Source organism: Pleurodeles waltl, chromosome 8 (genome assembly GCF_031143425.1).
Source record: "Pleurodeles waltl isolate 20211129_DDA chromosome 8, aPleWal1.hap1.20221129, whole genome shotgun sequence".
Classification (NCBI taxonomy): domain Eukaryota; kingdom Metazoa; phylum Chordata; class Amphibia; order Caudata; family Salamandridae; genus Pleurodeles; species Pleurodeles waltl.
Window position 1 is genome coordinate 985203919 of NC_090447.1, and position 26183 is coordinate 985230101.

Sequence of the window (26183 nt, forward strand, 5' to 3'; positions counted from 1 at the left end):
ACAAAAATATATCAAAGCAAGCATTGGCAAAGCCAATATGTCTGGCGTTGCCACCAGCCATTTGACAATTCTCCTTTTTTGTCATGGTTTTTGCAAAACCTTGTTGTTCTGGGCTTTCATCAATCTAATCGAAAATATTGGTTAAAGGCAAAAATGATGATTTCATCCCAGAAAAGCATGCATTGCCATGGTGCTACCTGGCACTGAAGGGAACTGCTTTGTGTGTTGATGTTCTCCTTGTGAAAGAGCAGTAAATCATAGCTGATAATGAAGTCAGCCAGTGGCCATAATAGACTGACACAATGCCCCTTGATGCATGCTGGAGTGGGCGGAAGTACTAATGTACAAGGTCTGACTGAGCACCCCTATAGGTAGCTATGTTATGCACATAATTTTAGAAAGGATGTATGAAAGAAATAATAAAAGAAAGACAGAGGGAGGGAGGGAGGCAATAAAGAAAGAGGAAGACAAGAAAGAAAGGTAAGAGGAAGGCACGAAAGAAACAGAGGAAAAAATGAAAGAAAGAAAGAAAAAAGAAGGAAAGAAAAGCAGGAAGGAGAGAAGAACAGAAAGGATTGAAAGACAGACAGTTACGTTGCAAAGATAGAGCACCCTCATACGCTTATATGAAGAGATCATGTGAGCTGCTGTTATGGTGTGAAAAAATCAACAGTCAGACAAACAAAGGCCACCTCTAAAGGAATTTACAACAGAATTTGCAAGAGACAGGAACTGATAAAGTGGGAATGCTCTCTAACTTCCATCTAGTAGAAAGCATCTTGGGCCATATGACCGAACACATTTCCCCATTGACACAAAATGGGTAAAACCCTTTGCTACATCTGACCCCTTGTTATTACATCAGGTTCTATAAACAAAAGAAACACTAAAGTAATGATAAAGTGAAAATAAAAAAAACAGCGCTGAAGGGCACCACCATGTGTGCAAATGTGCTTCTTGTGAAATAATTAAATGCAGTCAACTCTGAAGTTGGTCTGTGGCTGAAGTAGGCTGACCTATTAGCTATGATGTATGCTATAGTGGGAGGAAGGAAAACGTGAATGACACAAGAACAGGCCAGTGGAAAAAGAGAGGTGGCTGAAAGCATGTTTATGTAAGTATATTATACGTATACTTTTAGTAAAATGAAAAGTTCTTGGCTAACAACAGACCTAAAAAACCTAAAATGAAAGCAAAATGGAAGCACAGTTGCATTGGTTTTCTTTCCCAAAATCTTTACCTTTGTCTCCACAATTGGCACACAGTTATGTCCCTAGTAAAAGGTACCCATGGTACCAAAAGCCATGTGGCCAGGGAAGGTCCCCAAGGGCTGCAGCATGTATTATGCCATCCTAGGGGACCCCTCACCAAGCACATGTACACTGCCTGTGCATCTTGTGTGTGCTGGTGGGGAGAAAAAGGCAGAATTGACATGGCACCCCTCTCAGTGTGCCATGCCCACAAACCACTGCCTGTGGCATAAGACACCCCTCTAGCAGGCCTTACAGTCCTAAGGCAGGGTGCACTATACCACAGGTGAGGGTATAGCTCACAAGCAATATGGGCAAGATGTAGGAAGGCTTTTGCGCCTCGCAAACGCCGAAAAATGCCGTTTGTGAGGCGCAAAAGCCCTTACGCGATGCAGAATCACATTTTGCGAGTCGGTACCGACTCGCAAAATGTGATTCCGACTCGCAAATAGGAAGGGGTGTTCCCTTCCTATTTGCGACCGCATCGCGATGTAGAGTTGATTTGTGACCGCAAAAGCTCGCAGCACTTGAAGTGGATGGTAACTCATTCGAATATTTTTATATATTTTCATATTTATGAATGCAAACCAAAATATTTTTTCAAAGCAGGCAGTGGTCCTATGGACCACTGCCTACTCTGAAAAAACCGAAACAAATGGTTTCGTTTTTTTTTCTGTTTGCAGCTTGTTTTCCTTTAAGGAAAACGGGCTGCAAAAAGAAAGAAAAAAAACTGCTTTATTAAGAAAGCAGTCACGGACATGGTGGTCTGCTGTCCCCAGCAGGCCACCATCCCCGTGAATGCCTAGACTCGCTATGGGGTCGCAAACTGTGACCCACCTCATAAATATTCATGAGGTGGGTCTTTGTGACCCCATAGCAAGTCGCAGAAGGTGTCTGAGACACCTTTCTGCATTTCCTTTTGCGAGTTGCAAATTGGGAGTCGCTGGGACTCGCAATTTGCAACTCGCAAAAGGAAACCGACCTACATCTGGCCCTATGCCCCTACAGTGTCTAAGTCCATTCTTAGACATTGTAAGTACAGTGTAGCCATACTGAGTATATGGTCTTGGAGTTTATCATTACAAACTCCACAGCTCCATAATGGTTTCACTGAATACTGGGAAGTTTGATATCAAACTTCTCAGCACGATAAACCCCCACTTATGCCAGTGTGGGATTTATTGAAAAATTCACCCAGAGGACATCTTAGAGATGCCCCAGGTATGTTAGCCAAACTGCTAGTGCAGGACTGATCGGTCTGTGCCAACCTGCCACTTTCAGACAAGTTTCTGACCACATGGGGTGAGAGCCTTTGTGCTCTTGTTGGTCAGAAACAAAGCCCATCCTGGGTGGAGGTGCTTCACATCTCCCCCGTTGGAAAATGGGTTACTGGTAAGGCCACTAACATGCACTTAGGTCCAGTTAGGTCTCAGTAAATTAAACCCAGTTTGGCAACGAGCGACAAGGCTTAACTTAGGAGACAGAGTGTAAAGCATTCAAATATCACAAAACAGTAGTTAAATAAAACACAGGAAACAGTTTGAAAATCCAAAATCAATTTATAAAAATAGATTATATTTTTATCTTTAAAATGACACAAAAACAAATAAAATTGGATAAGGGGAACGGGAGATATGAATTTTTGTTTTTTTAGCGCATAGAAACAAAAAGCGCCAATTGGGTCATCTGGTTGCACCTCGACCGGGGCAAAGTAAAAGTTTAAGGCCAACTGCGATGGAGCCCGGCTGGGCTACAGGCCGCTGGAGGCCTCGGTCAAAAGTTTACCTTCACACTTAGTCGTTTTTCTGAAGATTTTCTTCAGCGGGACGATCCTGCCAGTCCAATCCGACCTCCTGGAACTCTTCTCCGGATACGCATCGCGGGAATCCTGGGTGGAGATTTTTACCTTCAGACTTAGTCGTTTTTTCGAGGTGAAAATCCTTCGACCGGGGTAAATCTGGATCTTGATCCGACGTCCTTGGAGCCCTCCTCCGATACGCTGGCTAGGAGATTTTCTTTACCGGGACGAACCTGCAAATCAGGCCGGGTCGTGGTTGAGGCAAGCCGGATAGAGTTGCTGCGGCGGGTCGGTCCCTCTATGGAGCTTTTTTTTCAAAAGTACTCCAAACTTCTCCAAACTTCTGGGGCTTCTCTCGGATGTTCTTTTAAGGTTCTTCTGGGGTCCACAGCTCACCCCAAGGGTCCAGAAGCTCTGAGATTATCCTTGGGGGGGTGCGGACTACAACTACCAGAATGCACCTGGTGCAAACTCCTTTTTGGCCACTGGACAGTGGTCAGCTGTTTGATTTCTTCAGGAGTTGGTGCAGGGGACTCTGGTTAGCAATTTTTCACCTGTAGCAAACAGGGAGTCCTTCCTTGAACCAGATGAAGCCAGGCAAAGTCCTTCTTGTGGTGAAGCCCAAGTGTGCAGCTGGTGCAGTCCTTCCGAGTGCAGGTTCCAGGTGCAGGCCAGGGGGCCAGCAGGGCAGTCCTTCTTCTCCTTTGGTTCTTCCTTGTTGGATGTGGTAGGGAACTGAGTTGTGGGTGCAGGTCTGCCAGTTTTATCCTTGCTCCTGGGTGAAAAACAGGGGGGTCCTGATTCTCCAATCAGGTGCAGGGTCCTTCCCCCTGTGATGACCACTTCCTGGGAAGTGTGGCAAAAATCAATCCCAGGAGGCAACATTCTTCAAACACCCATCATGGCTGAATCTGATTTTTGGAGGTTACATCTGGCTGAGCCCATCCACTGGTGTGGCAAAAAATCATTAACACACGCCTCTCCTGCCCTCTCCTAATCTAATCAAGGGGGCACCTAGTTGTCTGGGGTTGCAGGATGTGGGGGTGTCGCTGCCTTTGAAGACCAGTTTGGCAGCCCTCCCCCTTCCTGCCTCACCATCTGCTGAGGGGAAATTCCCTCCCACAGGCATATCTCTTTGTGTGAGGCCAGGCCACTTCACACCTCATCAATGCAGCCTGGCCAGGCTGCCAGATGCTGGCCAATCAGGGCACAGCATCAAAAACAATGCAGGGCTGAAATTGGCAACTTTTCAAGTAAAGTTTAAAACTCTTTACCTTAACAAGTTATATTAAATCCCACAACTGAAAGTTGTGGGATTTATAATAATAATTAATTTGATACCAAAATCTTTGTATCCATTACTTAAGGGGACTTTTAAAATTAAAATAAAGGCTCTCAATTCTAGCCTATGGAGGCCATTCACTACAACGAGGGAAAAAAACGAAGTTGGCTGTTTTTACCTCACCAGGGCTTTTAAAAATATTTATTTTTTTAAGGTCCCTGCTTATAGTTACATGGCACACAGCCCTAGGGGCACATAGGGCACACCTTAGGGGTGACTTATATGTAAAAATAAGGTAGTTTAAGACTTTGGAACTACTTTTAATTCCAAAGTTGAATGTGCATATATCTTTAATTTAAAAGCAGCCAGCAAGGCAGGCCTGCCTTTAAAATTACACTGGGCACCTCAGCAGTGCACCTATGGGTGCACTACCTATGCTGTGGTCCTTAAACCTACATGCCCTACCATATACTAGGGACTTATAGGTAGGTTAACTTGGCCAATTATAATTAGCCTAATTTGCATATCCACTTTACACCGAGCACAGGCCCTGGGACTGGTTAGCGGTACCCAGGGCACCATCAGAGTCAGGAAAACACCAGCAAAAAGTGGAAAATGGGGGCAAAAAGTTAGGGGGCCTCTGCAATCAGCCCTGTTTTCTCACATCCCCTCTGGAGGAACTGCAACACCTGGCAGTGAGCCTCAAAGGCTCAAGCCTCTTGTTACAGTGCCCAGGACACTCCAACTAGTGGAGTTGACCACCCCCGGACAAAGCCCCACTTTTGGCAGCAAGTCTGGTGGGAAAATTAGTGAAAATAGGGAGGAGTGACCACCCCAGCCAAAACCACCCATAAGGTGTCCAAAGCTGAGGTGACCCCCTCCCTGCAGAATCCTTCACCTTGGTTTGGAGGGCAGGGACCAATAGAATAAGGTTTGTGCCCCCGCCCCAAAGGGAGTGGGTACAAGGAGGGTGTAGCCACCATCAGGGACAGTAGCCATTGGCTACTGGCCTTTGACCCCTGACACACCCCTAAATCTAGGATTTAAGGGCCTCCCTGAACCCAGCTCACCAGATTCCTGGTGACCTGACAAGAAAAAGAAGGACTGCATAGCTGAAACTCCCAGAAGATTGAAGACGACAACTGACTTGTCCCCAGCCCTACCGGTCTCTCTCCTGCTTCAGAGAACCTCCACAAGCACAGCAATGCATCCAGTGGGACCAGCGACCTCTGCCAAGCTCCAGAGGACTGCCCTCCACCCAAAAGGAACAAGACTTCCTGTGGACAGCGTCCCGTCTAAAGAAGAAGCAACAGCCAGGGACTCCAACCTCACTCCGAATGCGTGAGTCCTGACCACTCTGCCCGACACCCACGGCCCGTGTCCAGGTGGCCCAACCAGCTAGAAATGATCCCCAGACGATTCTTAGCAAGTGCCCACCCTGGGTTGACCTCTACACCCCTCCAAGACGACGTCTGCAGAGGGAATCCGGAGGACCCCCCGACCGCGAAAGCTCCTTCATCTACTTTGCACGACGCACAGCATTGAACCATGGTGCTGAGATGGGTGTGCGCTGGCTAGGTTAGGTTTTGTACCGGAAGTATAAGACCCCATGCTTTGGATGTTTGCTGTGCACTTCAGCACACATGCCATGTGAGGGGTTTTGGTAACACCTGCTTTAATGGGGAATTGATTTTTGATGCAAAGTCTGGTCTGGATATCTTAGTAGATCTGGTTGTGCATAGAACCTAGGGGTATATACGCTGATCCACCAAAGTATCACCCCAGTAACTCTCCCTTGATGTAAAGCGATGCAAAGCATTGCAAAGTGCTTTTTACACTGCCAAAAGACACCTTTCTAGCACAAAATACCCTTTGTCCTGGAAAGAAAATACAGATGCATCGCTTTGCGTCATTTTGTATCACTTTATGAGGGTGCAAAGCCCTAGTAAATCTGGGCCTTCCTATGTGAAACTTTTTGCCTTGGTGCATGTTTCCAGGACAAAGGAGATTTCCTCATTTACATGAGTAAACCTCAATGCTCTTTCTGAAATACCGAAATGAAATGGAAATGACAAAATTGGAGATTTTAGAAGCTGTGTTCCTAAACAGTCTCTTGAATCACCTTGACAATTTGTATAATACATGCACTAAATGTCCATGAATATTACATAGTTTTAATGTACAAGTTAGTTACCTTTGGTAATGAAATATCTGGTAGAGACCTATTCTAGTTGCAGATTCCTTACCTTAGAATTTTCCCCCAAGCGTCAGACTGGATTTGGAGATTTTTTCTTCGAGCAATATCCCTGCATGTCGGTACATGGCGTCAGTCGACTCCGAAGGGCGCCGTTGACATCGTAGTCGTTGTGATGACGTCAGGAGTAGCACATAGACGCCGCCTCAGCGCAGTGACGTCAGTTTATTTTAACGACTTTCCACGCCAAAGTACAGAGCTGCTAAGAAAACTGAGATTGGTGTGCCGGAGCTAAGGACCTGAATGAGGAATCCCTGTCCCTAGAAATCAGTTCACAAGTCAAGAGGATGGGTGGGTCGGTAATGAATCTGCAACTAGAATATGTCTCTACCAGGTATTTCATTACCAAAGGTAGGTAACTTGTACATCTGATAAAGACTTCTAGTTGCAGATTCCTTACCTTAGAAGAGACGCCCAAGCAATGCCATCCTCGGAGGTGGGCTGCGGACCAAGATCAAACCAGAAGGTCCTGCAGGACCGAATGACCAAAGTAGCCATCCCGACGGACCTGACTGTCCAGGCAGTAATGTTTAGCAAATGTGCGCAGGGGTGCCCATGTAGCTGCCTGGCAGATATCCAGGAAAGGAACTCCATGTGCTAATGCAGTGGAAGCAGCAGTTATTCTAGTGTGATGAGCATGCAAGCCCTCAGGGGGTTGCTTCTTGGCAAAAGCGTAGCACATCTTGATGCAAAGAAGTACCCATCGAGAGATGGTACATTTTTGCACCACCTTCCCTTTCTTTGCACCCACATAGCCAACAAAGAGTTGATTGTCCACCTGGAAATCTTTAGTACAACTTAGATACAACACCAATCCTCTTTTTGGGTCCAGACGGTGGAGTCTTTCCTCCTCATGAGAAGTATGTGGGGGTGCGTAAAAAGTAGGCAAGGGGATGGACTGGCCTACATGAAAAGGCGTAACAACCTCAGGAATGAAGGAAGCCTTAGTGCGCAACACCACTTTGTCAGGGTGCACTGACAAGTATGGGGGCTTTGAAGAAAGAGCTTGAAGCTCACTCACTGTGCGAGCAGAAGAGATGGCAACAAGAAAGACAGTCTTGAATGTGAGGAGCTGTAGAGGGCAATTGTTCATTGGCTCAAAGGGAGTACACACTAAGTAAGTAAGGATAAGATTGAGGTCCCACTGAGGCATGATAAATGGAGTGGGAGGAAATAAATGGGTGAGACTTTTAAGGAATCGATTGACAATAGGAGACTTAAAGAGTGAGGGCCCATCAGGTAACCTAAGAAAGGCCAAAATAGCCGATTAAATATCCATTAAGGGTGCCCAAAGCAGAGCCCTGCTGGGCTAAAGAAAGAATGAACAAAAGAACATCAGAAAGAGGAGCATAGAGGGGATCAACAGATTTGTTGGCACACCATGCCACAAATTTATGCCAACAACAGGCGTATACCACTTTGGTCGAGTGACTCCTGGCTGCCAAGATAAGGTCACAGACTTCGGGTGGAAGGGCAAAAGCTGTCAACTGTCGCCGCTCAATCTCCATGCATGAAGGCGGAGATTGGACAGGTTCAGGTGGAGAACCATCCCCTGCTGCTGCGTCAGAAGATCCTCTCGAAGAGGCAGTCTGAGGGGAGGATTGGTGGTCATGCTCAATAGCTATGGATACCACACTCTCCGTACCCAGTCTGGAGCCACCAAGATAACTTGGGCCCGGTCGTTCCTGATCTTCTTGAGAACTGTGATCCAAAATGCTACAGGCAGAAATGTGGAAAGGAGGCCGGAGTTCCACTCAAGGCGAAAAGCGTCTCCGAGCGAGTGCCGCCTTGGAAACTCCAACGCGCAAAACAGCTGACATTGCGCATTCTCTGCGGAGGCAAACAGATCTAACTAAGGCTTTCCCCACTGCTGAAAGATACCTTGTGCCACCTCCGGATGGAGACGCCACTCGTAATCGGCTACGCATCGACCGCTGAGTTTGTCTGCTCTGGCGTTCAGAGAAGCCACCAGATGTTGAACCACCAAGGTAATGTCCTGATGTTCCAGCCATGTCCAGAGGTGTAGTGCCTCCTGACAAAGTGTTCGGGACCTTATTCGGCCCTGTTTGTTGCACTGCCACATGGCGGTAGTGTTTTCCGTGAACATGTGCACTACTTTCCTTTTGAGAGAGGGAAGAAATGCTTTCAATGCAAGCCTGATCACACGGAGCGCCAGAAGATTGATATGGAGCCCAGACTCCACCAGAGACCCGAGGCCTCAGATCTCCACCTCTCCCATGTGGCCGACCCATCCCAGAAGTGATGCATCTGTCACTATGGACAGATCTAGCCGGGGAAGGGAGAGAGATCTGCCGTGGACTCAATGCGGATTCGAAAGCCACCACTGCAGGTCTTTTGCAGTCCCCTCCGAGATCTGGACCTTGTCGGTGAGATTCCCCTGATGCTGTGCCCACATGAACTTCAAGTCCCACCGCAGAGGCTACATATGCCATCTGGCATGTGTCACTAGCAGGATGCAGGAGGCCATGAGGCCCAGCAGCCTCAGAGTCAGTCTAACCGAAACCCAAGACAGAGGCTGAAAGATCAGAATCATAGCCTGAATATCTTGGACTCACTTTTCGGGAGGATAAGCCCGAAACTGCACTGTGTCCAGAGCAGCTCTGATGAAAGGAGCGTCTGAGAGGGAGTCAGGTGTGACTTTGGCACGTTTATAGAGAACCTCAGTGTGTGCAGGAGGCATTGCCGTAGTCTGAAGGTGGGAGATGACTTTCTGGGGTGAGTCCGCCTTCAACAGCCAGTTGTCGATGTAGGGGAAGACTGGAACCCCTAACCTGCGCAGATGAGCTGCAACCACTGCCATCACTTTTGTGAACACTTGAGGGCTGCTGGTAAGGCAGAAGAGGAGCACAGTAAACTGAAAGTACTTGTGACCTATCATGAATCGTAGGTAACGTCTGTGGACAAGCAGGATGTGAATGTGGAAATAAGCATCCTGCAAGTCTAACGCTACCATCCAGTCTTCTGGGTCCAAGGGAGAGGGGACCTGAGCCAGGGTGAGCATTTTAAATGTCTCCTTCTTGAGGAAGTAATTGAGGGCCCGAAAATCTAGGATAGAACGTAAGCCCTTTTCTTTTTTGGGCACCAGAAAGTAGCAGGAATAACAACCATAACCTACTTTTGGAGCAGGGACCTTCTCTATGGCTCCGTTGGCCAAGAGAGCTGCGACGTTCTGGCAGAGAAGTGCCAAATGATCCTCTGGAAGATGGCTGACTGATGGAGGCATGGCTGGTGGGTCAGATTCGAAGGAGAGGGAGTATCCCTTTCGAACGATCTGCAAAACCCACCTGTCCGTAGTGAAGGATTCCTAGTGGGGCAGATGAGGGCGAATCCTGCCGCCAACTGGATCGGAGTGAGGGGGCGGACTAGGAGGGTTTGGAGGCTGCAGCGGGGGCAAGGGTAGACTGGGCAGACCTCTAGTTCCATGTCCCATAGCCAAGTGGGATTCCGCGTCTCCGGCCACGCAGTGGCTGAACAGCATGGGTGGCACGGTCACTGGGATGGGGACACGACAGGGAGCCCCTTCCTTAGCCACGAAAGTGGCGAAAGGCAGACTGTTGGGGGTGAGGGGCAGTGTGAAGGCCAAGGGACCAAACCGTAGCCCTGGAGTCCTTGGACCTCCCCAAAGCAAAGTCCGCCTTGTCTCCAAAGAGATGGGAACCATCAAATGGCATGTCCATAAGAGTCTGATGGACATCCCCCGAAAAACCAGAAGTACGCAACCAGACGTGGTGCCTCAAGGCCACCGTCGTCCAAACCGTTCTGCCCAGAGAGTCGGTCGTGTCCGGTCCACATGTATTGTGAACTTCGCCGCATCTCTCTTATCGGTGACCCTGTTTACGGTCTGGACCAAGTACCGAAGAGGACATCGGTAAGGGCTTCATTGAATGGTACAAGGGGCTCAGTTGTGGAAGACCCTGGCTGAAGCTCCTCTGTCAAGAGATTTGACCTGACCTGAACAGTTGGCAACTCAAGTCCAAGGACCTCAGCTTCCCTACTGACCACCATAGAATATGTTGCTCCCTCCGCGGTAGCCACGGTAAGAGGAGACAGCATGCCAGTGTCTGGAGAAGTGTCCAGGCCACTGGCCTCTCCCAACTCCTGTGCCCAGTCCAAATTAGGGTCCTCCTGGTATTCATAAGGGTCCATGGTACCCCTCCAATACTTCCCCGAATTTGTACCCATAAGCAAAAGGATCCGAATCCATCCTGGGGTGAGTAGGCCCCATCGAAGACAGAGATGACATCGACCGATGCCTTTCTGACTCCGAGTCATTGGGAATAAGGATCGGGTCATCATCGATGGTGGACACCACCAACATCGGAAGCTTTGACAATCGAGCCGGTGCCGGGGAAGGTCTCAGTCTTACGACCGGCGTTGGTGCGGATCCAAGAGCGGATCCGGAGGGGACCTCGTTGGCCAGAGCCGAAGCCGCCAGTGTGTAACCTGAATGCCCCCAACTGAACCCCTTGGGCCCGAAGGCGCTATATCAGGGTCGGCCTGCCCAAAAATAAGACGCATGGCATCATAAAACTCCTTCAATTGGGCAGGTGTTGCTCCGGCTCCTGTAAATTTGGGTAAGTGCGGAGTGGACCCTGAAGCAAGCTCTGAATTCGGAGGCCTCGAGCGTCAGCGCTCCTCCCACGTCGCATCAGCCGAGCGACAGGGTGAAGTCGAAGGGTGACGGGACCGCTTCAACTCCTTCTTTCCTTGGCCCAAAGATTTAGAGGAAGAAAAATGGTGGTGGCTCTGTGAGCGATCTTGAGACCTTCCCCTCGAGCGAAACCGGGACCTTTGCTGAGTTGAGCGCCGGCACACCATGAGCTTGAGGGACCGCTCCCACAAGGCCTTCGGGTGCACAGTCCGTCACTCAGAGCACGACTTCAGGTCCTGGTCACGCTCCAGGCACCACAAACAGACCCGATGTGGATCCGTCATCGACATCATGCGGTGACAGTCCTCCCACGGCTTGAAACCGGTCTTCGGGGACATCTTGACGCAACAAATAACTCACCAAAAATTCGACAAAAGGGTTGAAATTGGTCAAAAAGAGACGAGGGTAGCTCTGCGGCTCAGCACGTGAAAAGAAAAGAACTGACGTCACTGTGCTGAGGCAGCGTCTATGTACTACTCCCGACGTCATCACAGCAACTACGATGCCAACGATGCCCGTGGAGTTGACCGACGCCACCTACCGACGTGCAAGGGCATTGCTCAAAGAAAAAATCTCCTGATCCAGTCTGACGACTGGAGAAAATTCTATGGTAAGGAATCCGCAACTAGAAGACTCTATCAGATATGATAAAAACACATGTAAGAGGTAAGGTGCCATAAATATCTATTTACCATAATTATTTCAGGGTTCACATTGAAGATTATGTTAAAAGCATTCTTTAGATTCAAAAGCCAAGTCTACCTAAGTTGTTTGACCAAATAACATTCCTCTGTGAGTTTCTGTGTGTGTTTAAAACAATAAACTCAGAAAATCTATTCAAGTCCATTCAATATATAGGTGGGTATTGTGAAATAGGATAAAACATGATCTTACAGACAGAGCAGTATATCATTAAGGACTATGCATCATGCGTCCACATTACATAGCTGGTAGTTACTTGACTAAGTGCACTGACAAACATAAAACTGAACCAGTAAGCATACGTGTGATGTTGATATGAGGGGGTTTGTAGTTACTATATTTCTGTATGCACTGAGAAGGACGGGAGAACATTTCTGGAATACGGGCAAATTTATATAACATACATTTTACGAAATATTGAGATATTTCACAGGCTTCACAATTTGCATGGTTTCTGACCACTTAAGAGCACTACGGGCAGAAAATGTCTTGTTAACAATAATAGCCAAAGACATTTTCTCCCCATATCAGTTACCTGTCAGTACCTTATGCAACTTTTCAACTCAAGACATGTCCTATTACTTTGTTCCTGTAAAAATATTCATCCACAAGTTACTTTAAACCTTGTCTCCTTTTGTGTTGTGTTCCTGCCAAATGATACCGCTACACCTTAAGCCCCATTTTGCTCACTACTTTTTGCCGGATGTCCCACTTGATCTAAACTCTAATCAACATAACTTTTGCATCATACTAACCTATACTGACCCCATAACATCCTATGACAAATGGCTATATTTATAAATAAAGAATAACTGCAAGTAGTCCAAAATAAGATCAGACATATATTAATATAGCTGGCAACAAAGTTAGCCTGTCCATACTGGGAGCAAAATAATGGTGTTTCAGGATCCATAAAAACCAATACATCACAATCCTGTCCTAGCTGAAAGCATACATGGACTCTGATGTCATGAAAACATATTCATTGTGCATTTTCAGGCATAGCACATTCAGTCCTTGCAGCCAGTGCTTAATTTGTAAAAGAAAGAGTGCCTATGCCCAAGCTTCTACTCAGAGGACCGTTCCTGCTTTCTCCATTTGTGACGGTTTTGCTGCCTTCCTCTTCCTCTGTCTTTCCGACAGCACATTGTTCCCTCTCTTGTTCTCGGAAAATATCTGTTGCAAAAAAAGTGCTGGTCCCCAAATGTAAGTGTCAGGGCTCCTCGTCCCACACACCGGCAAGCACAGACTCAAATTAAACACTGCTTGCAGAAAGGTTATAACAGTACAAACAAAATAGTATTACACCAACTATTGTGAAACATATATTGCACAATATTATAGGAGACCTAAGGAAACGAAATGTAGATTTATATAGAGCGGTTTTTCACCCGGAAGGGTCTCAAGGCGCTGTCCATGGGCATGGGGAGAATAAACGACTTGCCCACAATCATAGGACCTTGCGCAGACACCGAGGCTCGAACCTTGATCTCCAACTCTCGAGGCTGTTGCTCTAACAGCTGCATTACATCCTTTCTTGGTATCCATGGGATCACTACACCAGCTCTGAGCAAGCATACACCCATTCGTGTACAATTATAACAACTCCAATAAACCAGAATTGATTGAGGCAAATCCTAGCTCAGCGTAATCTCTGTTAGTTAACTGTATATTTACATGACTCACACTCAGGAAAACACCTAACTAGTTAGGGCCAAGGGAACATGGGCCTGTGGAAGGGTCAAATAAAACAACTGATAGAAATGTTTTGCTTTACATCTCTTTTATACCCTCAAACAGTGCACCATTTCTGGAAATTGTGCACTTCTCTATCTCCGGACACAACATACCGGTTCATGCCTGAAAAACATGTACAAATACAGACTGACTGGGACTAAAAGCAGCATTGAGAAAAATTATAAAAGCATTCCTGTAATGCACACATTGGATGGGGATAGCAGGTAAGCCTGACAGTCTTCAGGGGTGCTAGAAGCATTGCCCAATAACATTGTTTTTGTGGGTTACTGAGGACAAGTTATCTTTATAGCACATTTTTTCAAATATATTGTCCAAAAACGGGTCTGCTGAGTTCTGCCCGAACGGTTTCTGAGTGATTTGCAACCTTCAATGCCTCATTACATTTTCAACTGTATTGCAGAACAAGTGGGGAGTAAGATACCAGTGCCTTGTAAAAGCACGGCCTCATACTCAGAGCAGAACATACAAATGATGGGTTTATTTATCTGCTGCACATCTACACAGGAGGGACCCAGAATCATGGAATGAATTCCCATCTCTCTCATCACGTGACACTCTGTAAACCTTTATGAAATGGGGAAATGGTGTCTGGGAGGTGTGAGTTCACCCTCTCAGATGAACAAACACGTTACTAGAGTTATCAATCAACTAATATATCAGTGACTGAGTGATACAATCCATCAACCATAAAAGAAAATGAAAGAGAAACAAACTGAGATCAAACTACCTCAGGCACTGGAGTGATTGCATTTTTATTTTTTTGACTTACCTGTTCTCCTCGTATGTCCTTGTGTAAACATATGTATCCCCTGGAGAGGAGTGGCTGTTGGATGAACTGAAAAATGTTTAAGGGTACATTTCTTCTTTAAAATGTCATAAAAACGTGAGTAATCAACAAGATGGTGCATTCATATCTGCATATTTAATGTAACACGTTTTAGTACAATCCAAGAAAATGCTTAACATTTCTGATATTTTGAACAGTTAATCTCTTAGTTACATAGAGAGATGACAAATGTATGTAGAAAGAGTGAGAGGCGTGTGGTGTGTCTTATTTGTTTCATGCGACAAAAGCAAAGAAAAAAATAACAGAACTGTTGAAGAAAAGTAAAAAACAAAAGTCTGCAAGTAATATGAAACAAGATTCAAAGAGTCAACTGATACTAAAAGGTGAGTAAAAAGGTTAGAGGAAGAGGAAAGAAGAGGGAGACGAGAGTTAATACAGTTTAAAGAATGTAAAACATATTGTGAAGTACAATGAAAGAAAAGTTAGGAAAGGATCACACAAAGGTGAAAGAAAAGTGAATACAAAATGAAAAATCGGTGAAAGAAGGGTGACTTAAGAAGGAAATACGGATGAATGAGTTAAAGAGGAGCCAAAAGACGGATAAAAGAGTGAAAGAAGCGAGAGAGTGAAAGGTCTAATAAAGAAAGGATAATGAAGTCAAAGGGTGAAGTAAAGGTGAAAGACGGGTGAGAGAAGAGTTAGCAAACGGTGTTGAACGAAAAGTGAATGGATGAAATTTTTTTCGAAAAAGGTGCAAAGGGACAAATCGTGAAAGAAAGACGAAGAGTTAAAAAATTATACATTAAAAAATGTGAAAGAAGTGTTGAAGTCGAGGAGCGTTTAATGAAATAGGCTAGAAAAATATTTGAAGTAGCAAAGAAGGAAGAGTTAGAAATGGAAGTAAATGAATATTTACAGGCATTCGTAGTGCACATTACAATGACACTAGAACTCAAGGGATGCTACTCTTGCAAAGCAGCATTTATGTATGTACTGCAGACATCTTTGGCCAGACCACACAAAGTGCAACACTGCCTCCCTATTTTGCACTGGCTCTGGGAAACTTTACACAAGTCTGCAATCGAGCTTTGCAACAACCAAAAGGCAGGCCGTTTGGTTTCTGCTCAGTGAGATTTTGCAGCCCGAGCAGTCTCTGTTCAGCTCTTCCACAAACTGTTGATAAGAACCATATTCCCGCATTGTCCAGGTAAAACTGGCTATTCCTGTAGCAAGAAAGGTAGTGTGCACTGAGAAAGTGTGAACAGCCCTTTCTTGTAGGCCCATCAGTAAGTAGGAACCACCACATGTCTATATGTGCACAGGGACTTGAAAACTCATTTAGTTATCCCCAATAACGTGGGATAACTGTGGACTCATTCATTCAAACTTGCAGATGTTTTGTAAGAGTTGTAGAGAATGGATATGTTCAGTACTTGTGTGCCATGTGCTCTGTGCCCAACACTGGCACATACAATGTAGATCTTATGCCACTATGGCTGCCACCTCTCAATATGTTGTATATGTCTAAGTACCATGATGTATGTTAGGTTCTAACACTTTCTATGTCTGTCAGTGCATTTCCATCTCTCTTTCTTTTAAGATTAAACACTGTGGCAGGAAGCAGTGCTATCTGGCTAAACAAAGCCAAAGTAAACAAGGTTAAACCAGTCTGATCTTTATGTTACTGTCCCCAGCCTTACCACCCAGGGACATAAACACCGACTAAACACACACCTTAAGGTTCACATGCCTCTTCTTGGGGAAAAAAAACCTCTGCCTTTGCCATTGCATGTGAGCCACAAACGTCCATCTTGGCAAGTTTGTACAGCACTTTTTTGTTTTCCCCAGTACATAGCTATTACAGATAATAGTAGCAAACAGCCTTTCAGGAGCTTTACATTCCTGCTGTACATCTTTTCATGTACATTTCTTTGAACTTTTATGGGTAAAACCTGTGTATTTCTACAGAACACATTCTCCCCTTTAGGCTTCAAGGCACCGAGTACCTGATGTTTTATTGTTACAAACTCAATGGTACTTATTTTATCTTCATCAAAAGAATGAAACGTTGAGTAAACCCTAAAGAATTCAGACCAGTGGTCATGATATCAAGCTGTTTTGTGGGGTGGATGAATTAGTCCACTGAGTCCCCAGACCTGGCATGACAAAACCTGCTTAAATATAAACCCAGACACGTGGTTTGACGTTGCAGGCCCAACAGCCGAGTGTGCAGTAATCAGAACTCACAGGGGCTGTGCCACAGATAAGATGGCCCAGGCTAGTTCACATGTACCCTTATTGCTTTGCACTGTGCTCCGTTTTTTCTAGTTTGGTTCATGCTAAGGAAACACCAATGCATAAGTAAGGATGCATATGTAACCTAGGGCACAGAAAGGAATGGGAAATGTCGATGACTAGGAAGGGAAAATAGGAGACTGAGGCGAAGGAGAGGGGGGAGCAGAGTCGGACCGGGAAGCAAATGCAGCCCTCGCAAAAAAAAAGTTGAAACCACCCTTTTCTCCTCGCTCATTTCTTTCTCTCCTTTTCTCTTTCCCCTCTCATTTTCCTCTCTCTCGTCTAAAGCCCCCGCTATGCCTGTTACCCGTAGAAGCCAGAGAAAGTGGCAGAGGCACCAGCCCTCATAAAACGGCCTCCAGCGGCTGCAGGCCACTGGGAAAATGCCCGGCAGAATAAATGCCAGTCCGGGCCTAAGGAGCAAATGAAGAGAGAAACTGAGCTCAGGAGAGTGGGAGAGATGATGGCGGGGAGGGGATCACTGGAAAGGAGCAGGAGAAGGACAGCACAGGAGCAGGAGGGGAGTTAAGGCAGAAGACCAGAGAAGACAAGCAGTGCAGTTCAATAGAGTGTGGACCTAAACATTTTTTTATTATTATTATAGCGCTAAGGTACCTGGAGTTGCTTCTAGTGTCATATGAATAACTTGAACTTGATTTCCTGTTGGGTGCATCCGGTGTGTCATAAGAATAGTCCACCGACCTTTAAACAAAACAAAACGGTAAATTACTCATTTTAACCCAAGATCATGCACTTATGTTCATTAGGCACTAAGAAAAAGCTCAATTGCACTCCTTTTCTGAGACGCTGTAGTTAATTTACATGAGATACAAAAATGGAAACCAAGCATTTTGGGCTCAATTGCACAAGGGATGCTTTCTAGCAATATTGAAGCAAGTGGCCTTTTGCAGTTTTTTCTATCTGCATAATAAGGAATTCTACTAGCAGGCCACAGTCCATCCTATGCAGAATTTCCTCTGTTTTTCTTTGGTTATGTTATAAACAAAGGGTAAATACATTGCTATCTACTTTTGATATGTGAAAGATGAAGCTAAGATTGAGGCACATTCAGTTAACTTCGTTTTTTGTTTTTTGTTTTTTTTAAAAGCTGCTGAGCAATCAAGCTTCTTTGCTAAAACCCTTTTTTCTGCATTTGAAATCATTCGTAAACAAATGATGATTGGGGGTATCAGAGATATTTAGGTGCTCACTGGTACCAAATGTATACTTAAATATGAAATGTACACTATCTGTTAGATAATTTCTGGGTACACAGCAAAGTAGTAGAGCAGACCCTCCCCTGCTCTCCATGGTTTGGAGATGAACCCCAATATGGTAGAAAATTTGTTACAAACACACCAAATGAGACAAGTGAGGTGAACACCACTTCCACGAGACATCTTTCACCAACGATACTACAGGATACCATTTCAAAGCTAAACTTCCTTGGGTACTGCTTTTTCCTTTCTTTAAGAGGTCACCACTAAAACCGTGAGCTCTGCATTATAATCATGTGTGAAGATTTTCATACACACTATATCTCAAGAAAATCCCTGATGAAGTCACTGGGTTACCCCAATTGACGAAACGTGATGACTGTCCAGAAAAAGATATATGTAAGAACTCTGGAAAAAAAAAAACTTTTTGGATGGACATAGAAGACAACTGTCTCATTTGGTTTGCTTGCAACAACATTATTAACAAATGATGTGTCATATTTTTTTAATGGCTCCACAATCTGTTTTATCCATTTTTGGCATTAACCAATCGTTGTGTGACATGTACTGGAGCAAATTCTGTTTGCAGCTTTCTCCAATACACGCAAAGAAAACATTGTGCAAGAGAGTGCTTGCTGCATTTTTGAACCAGTGCAAAGTTTATGCAATCTTAGGTTATATCAAGAAGATACGCGCATGGTTGGCTTTAGGGCGGTGCGGCTGGTGCAGTCGCTCCTGGTGCTGACATCGGGAGAGGCGCTGTGTTAAGAAATAACTTTTGGCTTTAAAAGCGGCTGCTATTTCCTGCCTCCAGCAGTTTTCAGGCAACAACAAACATGTCAACATAACGCAGGTGATTAATGTTCCTGCTGGTAAGAGATGAAGTTTTGTCTAGTGGCTGATTGGACTCATCATAAAGTAGTGCAGTGGGTTAACATGCCTGCTGCAAAGAATGTGTACCGTGCAGATCACAGAGTGGTGTTCCTCATTGCTTTGTGTAACATTTCCCATAGAATGATTTACACACATAAGATTTGATGCCTCTGTATAACATGCGCGAGGTGTAAAGTGCTACGATACTCTACAGTTGGCATTAATAGCGCTATAAAACAGAAGAAATGCAGGGGCTGTGGCAAGATGAGAGGCACTATCGGAAGGTGGTAGTGAGGGAATCCCTAGAGATGGACATTATTGGGGACAGGGGCGCCAAAAAAGAATGTTGCACCAGGCGCCTCTAACTCTAAAGCCAGCCCTGGATATGCACAAGCATGCATAGATATAGAAGAAATACACTGCCCGTAGTGCATGCTCCTAAGGTGAGTGCAGGTCAGAAACATTTATAGAATGGAGTTAAGTGATTTTTTTCAAAAAATGTCTCCGCTCTGCCACTTTTTGAAAAGACAAGGCATACGGTTCACTTTTTTGTCCCTCAGTTTAGAATGTGTGCGAATGTGAACCATGTGCAAATTAGCGCCTCTGCAGGTCGTTGCCTGCACAAGTTTTGACTGGTAAAAGCTGTACAACTCAGGCTTGCAAACTGAACTCATTAGAAAGGGAGAAAACACTCGCTGTTAAGATATTATCCCCCATTCTGAGCTCTGAAACTCAGAATAGAGATAACGTTACACTCAGTAAATACCTCGCCCCATGGTATCAGTATTTGCCTGGTAGTTTGGGATTGCTTGGGGCCTAAAATATGGGCCCTTATGTTTGTTTCTGAACAGCTATTTCTGGAAGAAATGTAGAGAAAAACTTTCTTATGCGGTTTTGCTCTCCTAACATATACTATGGCCCCAAATCACTGCACTTTATTAACACCATTAAGTGCCATGTGGATCAATTCTTCTAACTGAACGTTTATTGAAGATAAATATATTATTGTTTTTCTATGTCTGTTTGCCAATTACTCTTTAAATGTCATGTTTACCCAACTGGCCAGAAACACTCTTTCACTTTGGCATTCCAAGCACTTGCTTTGAAATCCGAAATCTGGCTTTATAGTTAATGAGTTGATTTTTGGGTCTGACGTTTGCCAGGACTTTTAATTTTTCTAAAACTATATATATAATGCCCTTATTTATGTGGGCTTTCAGTCAGCCCTCTTCATCCATCCTTTTGTCTATTACTGTGTCATTCACATTTTTCTCCCACACACTGCAACATACAGCACGGGGCAATGAGTCAGCCCACTTTGGCAATTGGCTAACCTCTCTGTGAGGACATTTTGACCTTTCACGAAGAGCACATCCATACACAAAATAATTTCCTCAAATGCCAAGGACTACAATGATAATATGCACTTTATGAGACAAAAAGGTATTTTTGTTTTAGTCAGTTTTTTTATATTAGTGTTGAGGAAGCTGCCAGGCCCTCATCAAAGTTTTGCAAAAAATATGAAAAAATAAACAAGCATTGACAAACCCAAAAGGCTGGATGCCAAATTCTGCGTTCTTGTTGGTTCACTCTATGTTTTTCTTATATACCACTACAGTTGATCTATGTATCTACCTGAAGCGTAATGGGCAACAAACATTGCTTCACTGTGACCAGTTATTACACGTATTGTTTTTCTTCAGCAATAACTACCACCAAAAAGGTTGACAATACACAGCTTCGAAAGGATGTTCGGATATAAACAACATCATCAAAGGAAATTGTGCAACGATTCTGGAGCTAGTGAGTAACTCAGTTTTCAGTTCTCATTAAGACTTAAGAGCTAGACTGGATGGAAAAATTCCCTCGCGATACTGCCAAGTGCACGGAGCTCCTGCAGGGTTATTGCCCATGATTGATGGAATTATAAAAGGAGGGAACAAAAAAGTCCTCTGGTCCAAGATCCTACTTTGCAGGAATTCCCATTTACCAAATTGGCGCAAAAATAGAGGTATGCAAAATTGAGTAAAATGCTTCTGCGTAATGATGTCAAATTCTGCAAAAATTATACGAAATTACGCAAAATGTGAGCCTACAAAAATACACAAAAATGCAAAACCTGCATTAAGCACTATATTTTATTACGAAATGCACATCCATTTTAGATACCAGGAAGCATTTTGCGCCAAAAGAAAACAGCACAAAAACACAATTACATCAACACAGACGCTCCCTTTCTGGTTGTTTGATTTGTCCACCTGCATGATTGTGGGAATTTTATGTAACAAGCATTATGGTAAATTTGCAAAATTATTTTCACCATGGCCTAAACACGAATACAGCATTTCATGTTAAGTATCCATACATTTAATCAGTTAACTGGTTGAAAATGCAATATTCCTGCAGAAAGCAGGTGTAGTAAGTCCTGTTTACGTGCTAACTCCCCTTTTCTATGACATCCACAGTGTGCATCCTGGAATACAACAGTATGAGCCCATCCCCAAAACAATGTGTATGTCTACAGAATTGCCACAGTTCTAATGACAAGTTATCAATACATTTCAATGCTTCTAGAGAACTATCGACTAGGTATTACCACCGGGCATTACCTGATTTTAGCCCAGAATGAAAAGTCATCCCAAAATGGGTGCAGATAGTGTTTGAGCCGGATATGCCCCATTCTCCATTTTAAAAAGTGTAATCAGTAACAAATGCATATCCTCAATCGAAGGAAATGTTATTTCTAGTAGAGGTTTTCGCTCCTGACAGAAGGGCTTAGAGTTTTTGTCACAAAAAATAATGGGACTACAAGGTTTTTTCTTGCACATTTGGCACCCATTTGTTGTGAATTTTCAGCTAATTTTATCACTGTTTATTATGTGGTAGCAACATGGAGTGCATAAACTGAACAAAAACATTTGTGCTCAACAGTGCTTAATGTGTGCTTGTTGTTTCCAGTTCTGAGCACCGCCACTTATTTTTGAGGGCCGGGGCTTATTCTTCTGCCTCAAGCATTTGCTGTGAGCAAAAGACACATATGGGAAGGACGGAGTAAGAGAAAAACGAAAAAACATCACAATGGGAGAAAGCAGAAAACTGCAAAGTTGATCTGAAGGGGCAGGGAGTGGCTGTAAATGGGTTAAAGAGGCCCGAGATGGCTTCAGGATTACGCTGCCTCGGTATTCTGTGCTCACACATTTAATTGCAGCAGCCGCGTGTTTAAGAGGAGGGTTTTGAGAACATTTTTATTTACAAATTAAGCACTGGTGCTCAACCTCTACTTGCAGCAGTTTTAAAAATAGGTCTAAAAACAATGTGCACCCCTTTCTTACCTGGTCATTTTACTCTAAATCAAAGTGTAACTATGGGGCTTTGACAGACATATAAACACTTCTACAGTAATTCTGAATGTCATCAGATTTCAATAATCGAGTCAGCGTTCTGCAGATTTTTAGTTCATTGATATTTTTATACTATATTTGAAACACTTTGGCAAAGACAATTTCAAAACAGTTTATCCTCGCCAGAGTGAGGACTGAAACAGCACTACTTCTGCTTACCTGGTGCTTCTGGAGGTGGCATAAGGATCTCTATTTATAATCACATCCGATGACCGCGAGCTCGTGCGAGTCTCACCTCTAAAAGAAAGAAGAGTAGAAATGTGCCAAAGGGAATGTGAGCCAGATCTCTTTACAGCAACTGATAGGAGTTAGGTTGACAACCACTTCAAGGTTTTCAACGTCATATTCCCGAAGGCGTTGTCCAGTGATAGAAATAGGAGCATAAACAATGCACTCACCATCCAGATAAAGAATAACGGGCAGATTTAGGAGCCCCTAGTGCCTCCTTGCGCCACACTAGCGTAACTTTTTTATACCCTAATGTGGCCCAACGAGGCCAAAATCATTGCCTCTGTATCATTGCCAAATTTACAAAGTGGCGCAATGCATGCATTGTACCACTTTGTAACCACTTGCACCACATTATGCCTGCGCCAGACATAATGCATGCAAGGGGGGCGTTTCCCTATTAGGGTCTCGAAACAAGGGTGCAAAGAAAGCTAAGAGATTTCTATGTGTCATTTTTTTGGCACTTTTAATGCCTGCTCAGAGCAGACCGCAGGGGAAGCCTCAAGGCTCCCGCAGTCCTGTCCCACAAGCAGGGAGCTGCTTCAAATAGCAGCTCCCTACTTGTGGGAGCAATGTTTTAATCAGCTTCCCTGCACATAAATATGCATGCAGGGAAACAGATAAAAACTTCACTTTCTGCAAGTGAGAGCTGTTTGCTCTGACTTGGCGGAAAGTGTCAAAGCTCCCGCCAAGTCAGAGCAAACAGCTATGTCCTCGGAGTGGACAACCCAGGATATAACAGGAGCCGGCTCTGGGGGAGTGGCAGTCCCCAGGACCAACTTGCTCCTTGAGGGGGGGCCCCCTCCAACATAAAACAATCCCATGGGGTGGAGGTCCTGCATTATATTTGATTAAAGCCCTGGGGAGGTGGTGGTCCCCAGGGCTGTGGGGGGCCGACCAGCCCACCTGCATTGTATTTGATTAAAGCCCCGGGAGGTGGTAGTACCCTGGGCTGCGGGGGGCACGTGCCCCCCTGAACTGTATTTGATTAAATCCCATGGAGATGGCGGTCCCTGGGCTGTGGGAGGGCTGATCGGCCCCCATATTATATTTGATCAAAGTCTTGGGGATGTGGTGGTCCCTAGGGCTGCAGGGGTGGCAGCGTGCCCATCCAAATTCATTAGAAATAAAGTTCAAGAGAGGTGGCTGTCCCCAGGGCATCAAAATGCCCTAGGAAGGGGAAGGTGTGCACTCCTCTCCTTTATGTCATAATGCCCCTGGGACCTGGCCCACCCTGGGGTTTCAACAAAATAAGCGCAGGAGCCTACACTTATTTCTTTTTTTTAAATGTTGCAGTGAATTTGCAATGTTGTCATGAATTTGTAGCAAACATAAAAAAAAATGTTTTGTGCCCTGGCGGGGTACCTCTGGGACACCAGCACCAGAGCAAAGCAGACAGAGTGCCCCTACGAGTGCTGTCACAGAATAAGGGCAAAAAAGAAAGAAATGAAGTTTGGGAAGGATCAGACAAGGCTGCAAAATCTTTTCAAATTCACGTGAAATCCGACAGTATTTGAAAAAGTGTATTTGAGTATGGGAGAGTGAGAGGAGTGGGCAGGGAAATGAACTAAACCTGTTTCCCACCAGCAATGTGCACATTTTTAGGGCATTCACAAAAAAATAACGGCACCCACATTTCACACCCATCTGCACAGCCCACTCCCTCAAATAGATCTCATCTCACACATATAGGCGCCAATTCACAAAAAAGATGTATAACTGCATATTTTTTAACTCTTCTGTGAAATGACCACAGAATGTCAAACTCCCTTTTTGTATAAGTGGAAAGATGGCACAGTCATTTCTCTTTGTACTAAGTGTATATGAATATGACTTAAAACAGTTTCCTATTTATTACCATTCTAGATGTTTTGGGGGTAAATTCACAAAGTCACATAAGAATACGTAAAGGAGTACTTAAGGAAAACTACTTTTAGTTCTCTTAGCTTCCTTTGTGAATCAGTCCCATATGCAGAAGTCATGTCATAGCGCACCACTCACCACTGTTTGGAGGATGTGCATATGAAGGCATACCATTTATGTCAATTTTATCTCTAGCGGAAAATATTACAGTTAACTTCCACAAGTTTCTTAACCCTTGATATGTGAAATGTATTTAGTGTATCAGCTAAGCAATCAATGGTGTATTATTTACATGGCTCGGTGAGCACAATACATGTAAGTATGCATATGACATTTTCAGCATAAGTTCCAGGGGAGTGTAGAAGATTACCCAAATATTTACATGCTATGCAAATGCAGAAAGTATCCATCTCACAATTTACATATGTAAATCTAGGTTTTTATGATTCAGTCTTTGAAGGTATAAGCATCTATGGAGGGTTAAAAACTAGTAAGAGTACATAGGGAGTAAAAGAAAGCCCACGGGAAGCACAATAACAATGTAGAACACAGAAATGGAATATGAAATCACGAACAGCACAAAGCACACATTACTGGTATTGGTATTTTTTGCTCATATTGACTTAAAATGTAATACCCTTGTCTTTAAATCAACAGATAGACATTTGCAGATTTCCAGGCAAAGCATGGGTATCTTTATTTCACCACAAATACACATACACGTTTGCAAAAAACGTGCATCACCGTAATATTTCAAGATTTCAAGGACTAGACAAAAATAGTATGTGAAAGTAAATACAAGGATTACCCTTTGTTCTCTTTCTCTGCATTGGGAACGATTGCAACCAGATCACCGAGGTAGTCATTACTAACAAGGAAAAAAATCAATAGTGATCAATAAGATTACAATTAATGGCAATATGATCTTCCTAAAATCAATGTGAAAGAGGAGGCGCAGTGCTCATTTTATGAAAGGAAGCAGGATTTCCCGGATGCTGGACTAATGCAGATTTTACAGCCAAGGTTCATTTATGGATCTAGGGATCCCCTTTCACCCATCACGAGTGGAAAAGGGGGCGTTTCCATTCCCAGGTCATGGAGATTGTGCTTTACTGGAGAGCCATGGGAAGCTTAACCCAAAGCTGAAGAAATCACGTAGGAATGGGAATATAATAATGTTAAATACTGAAGGAACACCGAGATAGGACACTGCAAATGGAATATCCCTGTTCAAACTCATCTACTGCCTTTAAGTGGGGGTGTACTTATCATTAGTTCTACACTTACCCTGGTTACTTAACTCGCGGGTGTGGGAAGCTCAGTGTAGCCAGACCGTGACTGTCCTTTACTGCTCAACTAGGGCCTGGGGCCATTTTCCTCACTTGGATTAAGGCCTTCCACACACCAGCTGCACCACTGCCCTAATGTAATGCCATAAAGCCTTCTTTTGCATCTACAAGACTTCCCTCTCCTGATAAAATTGTTAATCATGTGAAACAACGTTATCACTGGCACTGAGGCTTTCCCTGTATCTCGTTTCTATGATTAACTACAACATGTACACACATGTTTTAAAATACTAATAGTTCTGTGAAAAGCACAAATGTTAAGTTATAAGAAAGCGTTCCTGCAGTAGGATGTCTAGCTAGCATGTTGTCATAACCGGGACATCTGCGCTGGCGGTTGTAATTGTTGGGCACTGCAACTCATTTTTGTACACCAGACGTTTTCCATCATCAAACGTGAACCAGAGAAGATGAGAGAAATGCAGAAAATTGAGACAGGAAGATAGGAAGAAGGGCT

At 44.3% G+C, this 26183-nt stretch overlaps 1 protein-coding gene across 7 annotated transcripts in view; it reads right to left on the reverse strand.

The window, feature by feature from the left end:
• Window positions 1-26183, reverse strand: part of SCEL (sciellin) — a 463522-nt gene that overhangs the window by 24426 nt on the left and 412913 nt on the right. For all 7 annotated transcript variants that reach the window (XM_069205234.1, XM_069205233.1, XM_069205232.1 and 4 more), the window contains 4 exons: window positions 25189-25248; window positions 22449-22526; window positions 17414-17500; window positions 14486-14551 (listed from right to left, as the gene is read on the reverse strand). In XM_069205234.1, coding sequence (XP_069061335.1) covers window positions 14486-14551; window positions 17414-17500; window positions 22449-22526; window positions 25189-25248 — 291 coding nt within the window. The remainder of the gene's footprint in view (window positions 1-14485; window positions 14552-17413; window positions 17501-22448; window positions 22527-25188; window positions 25249-26183) is intronic.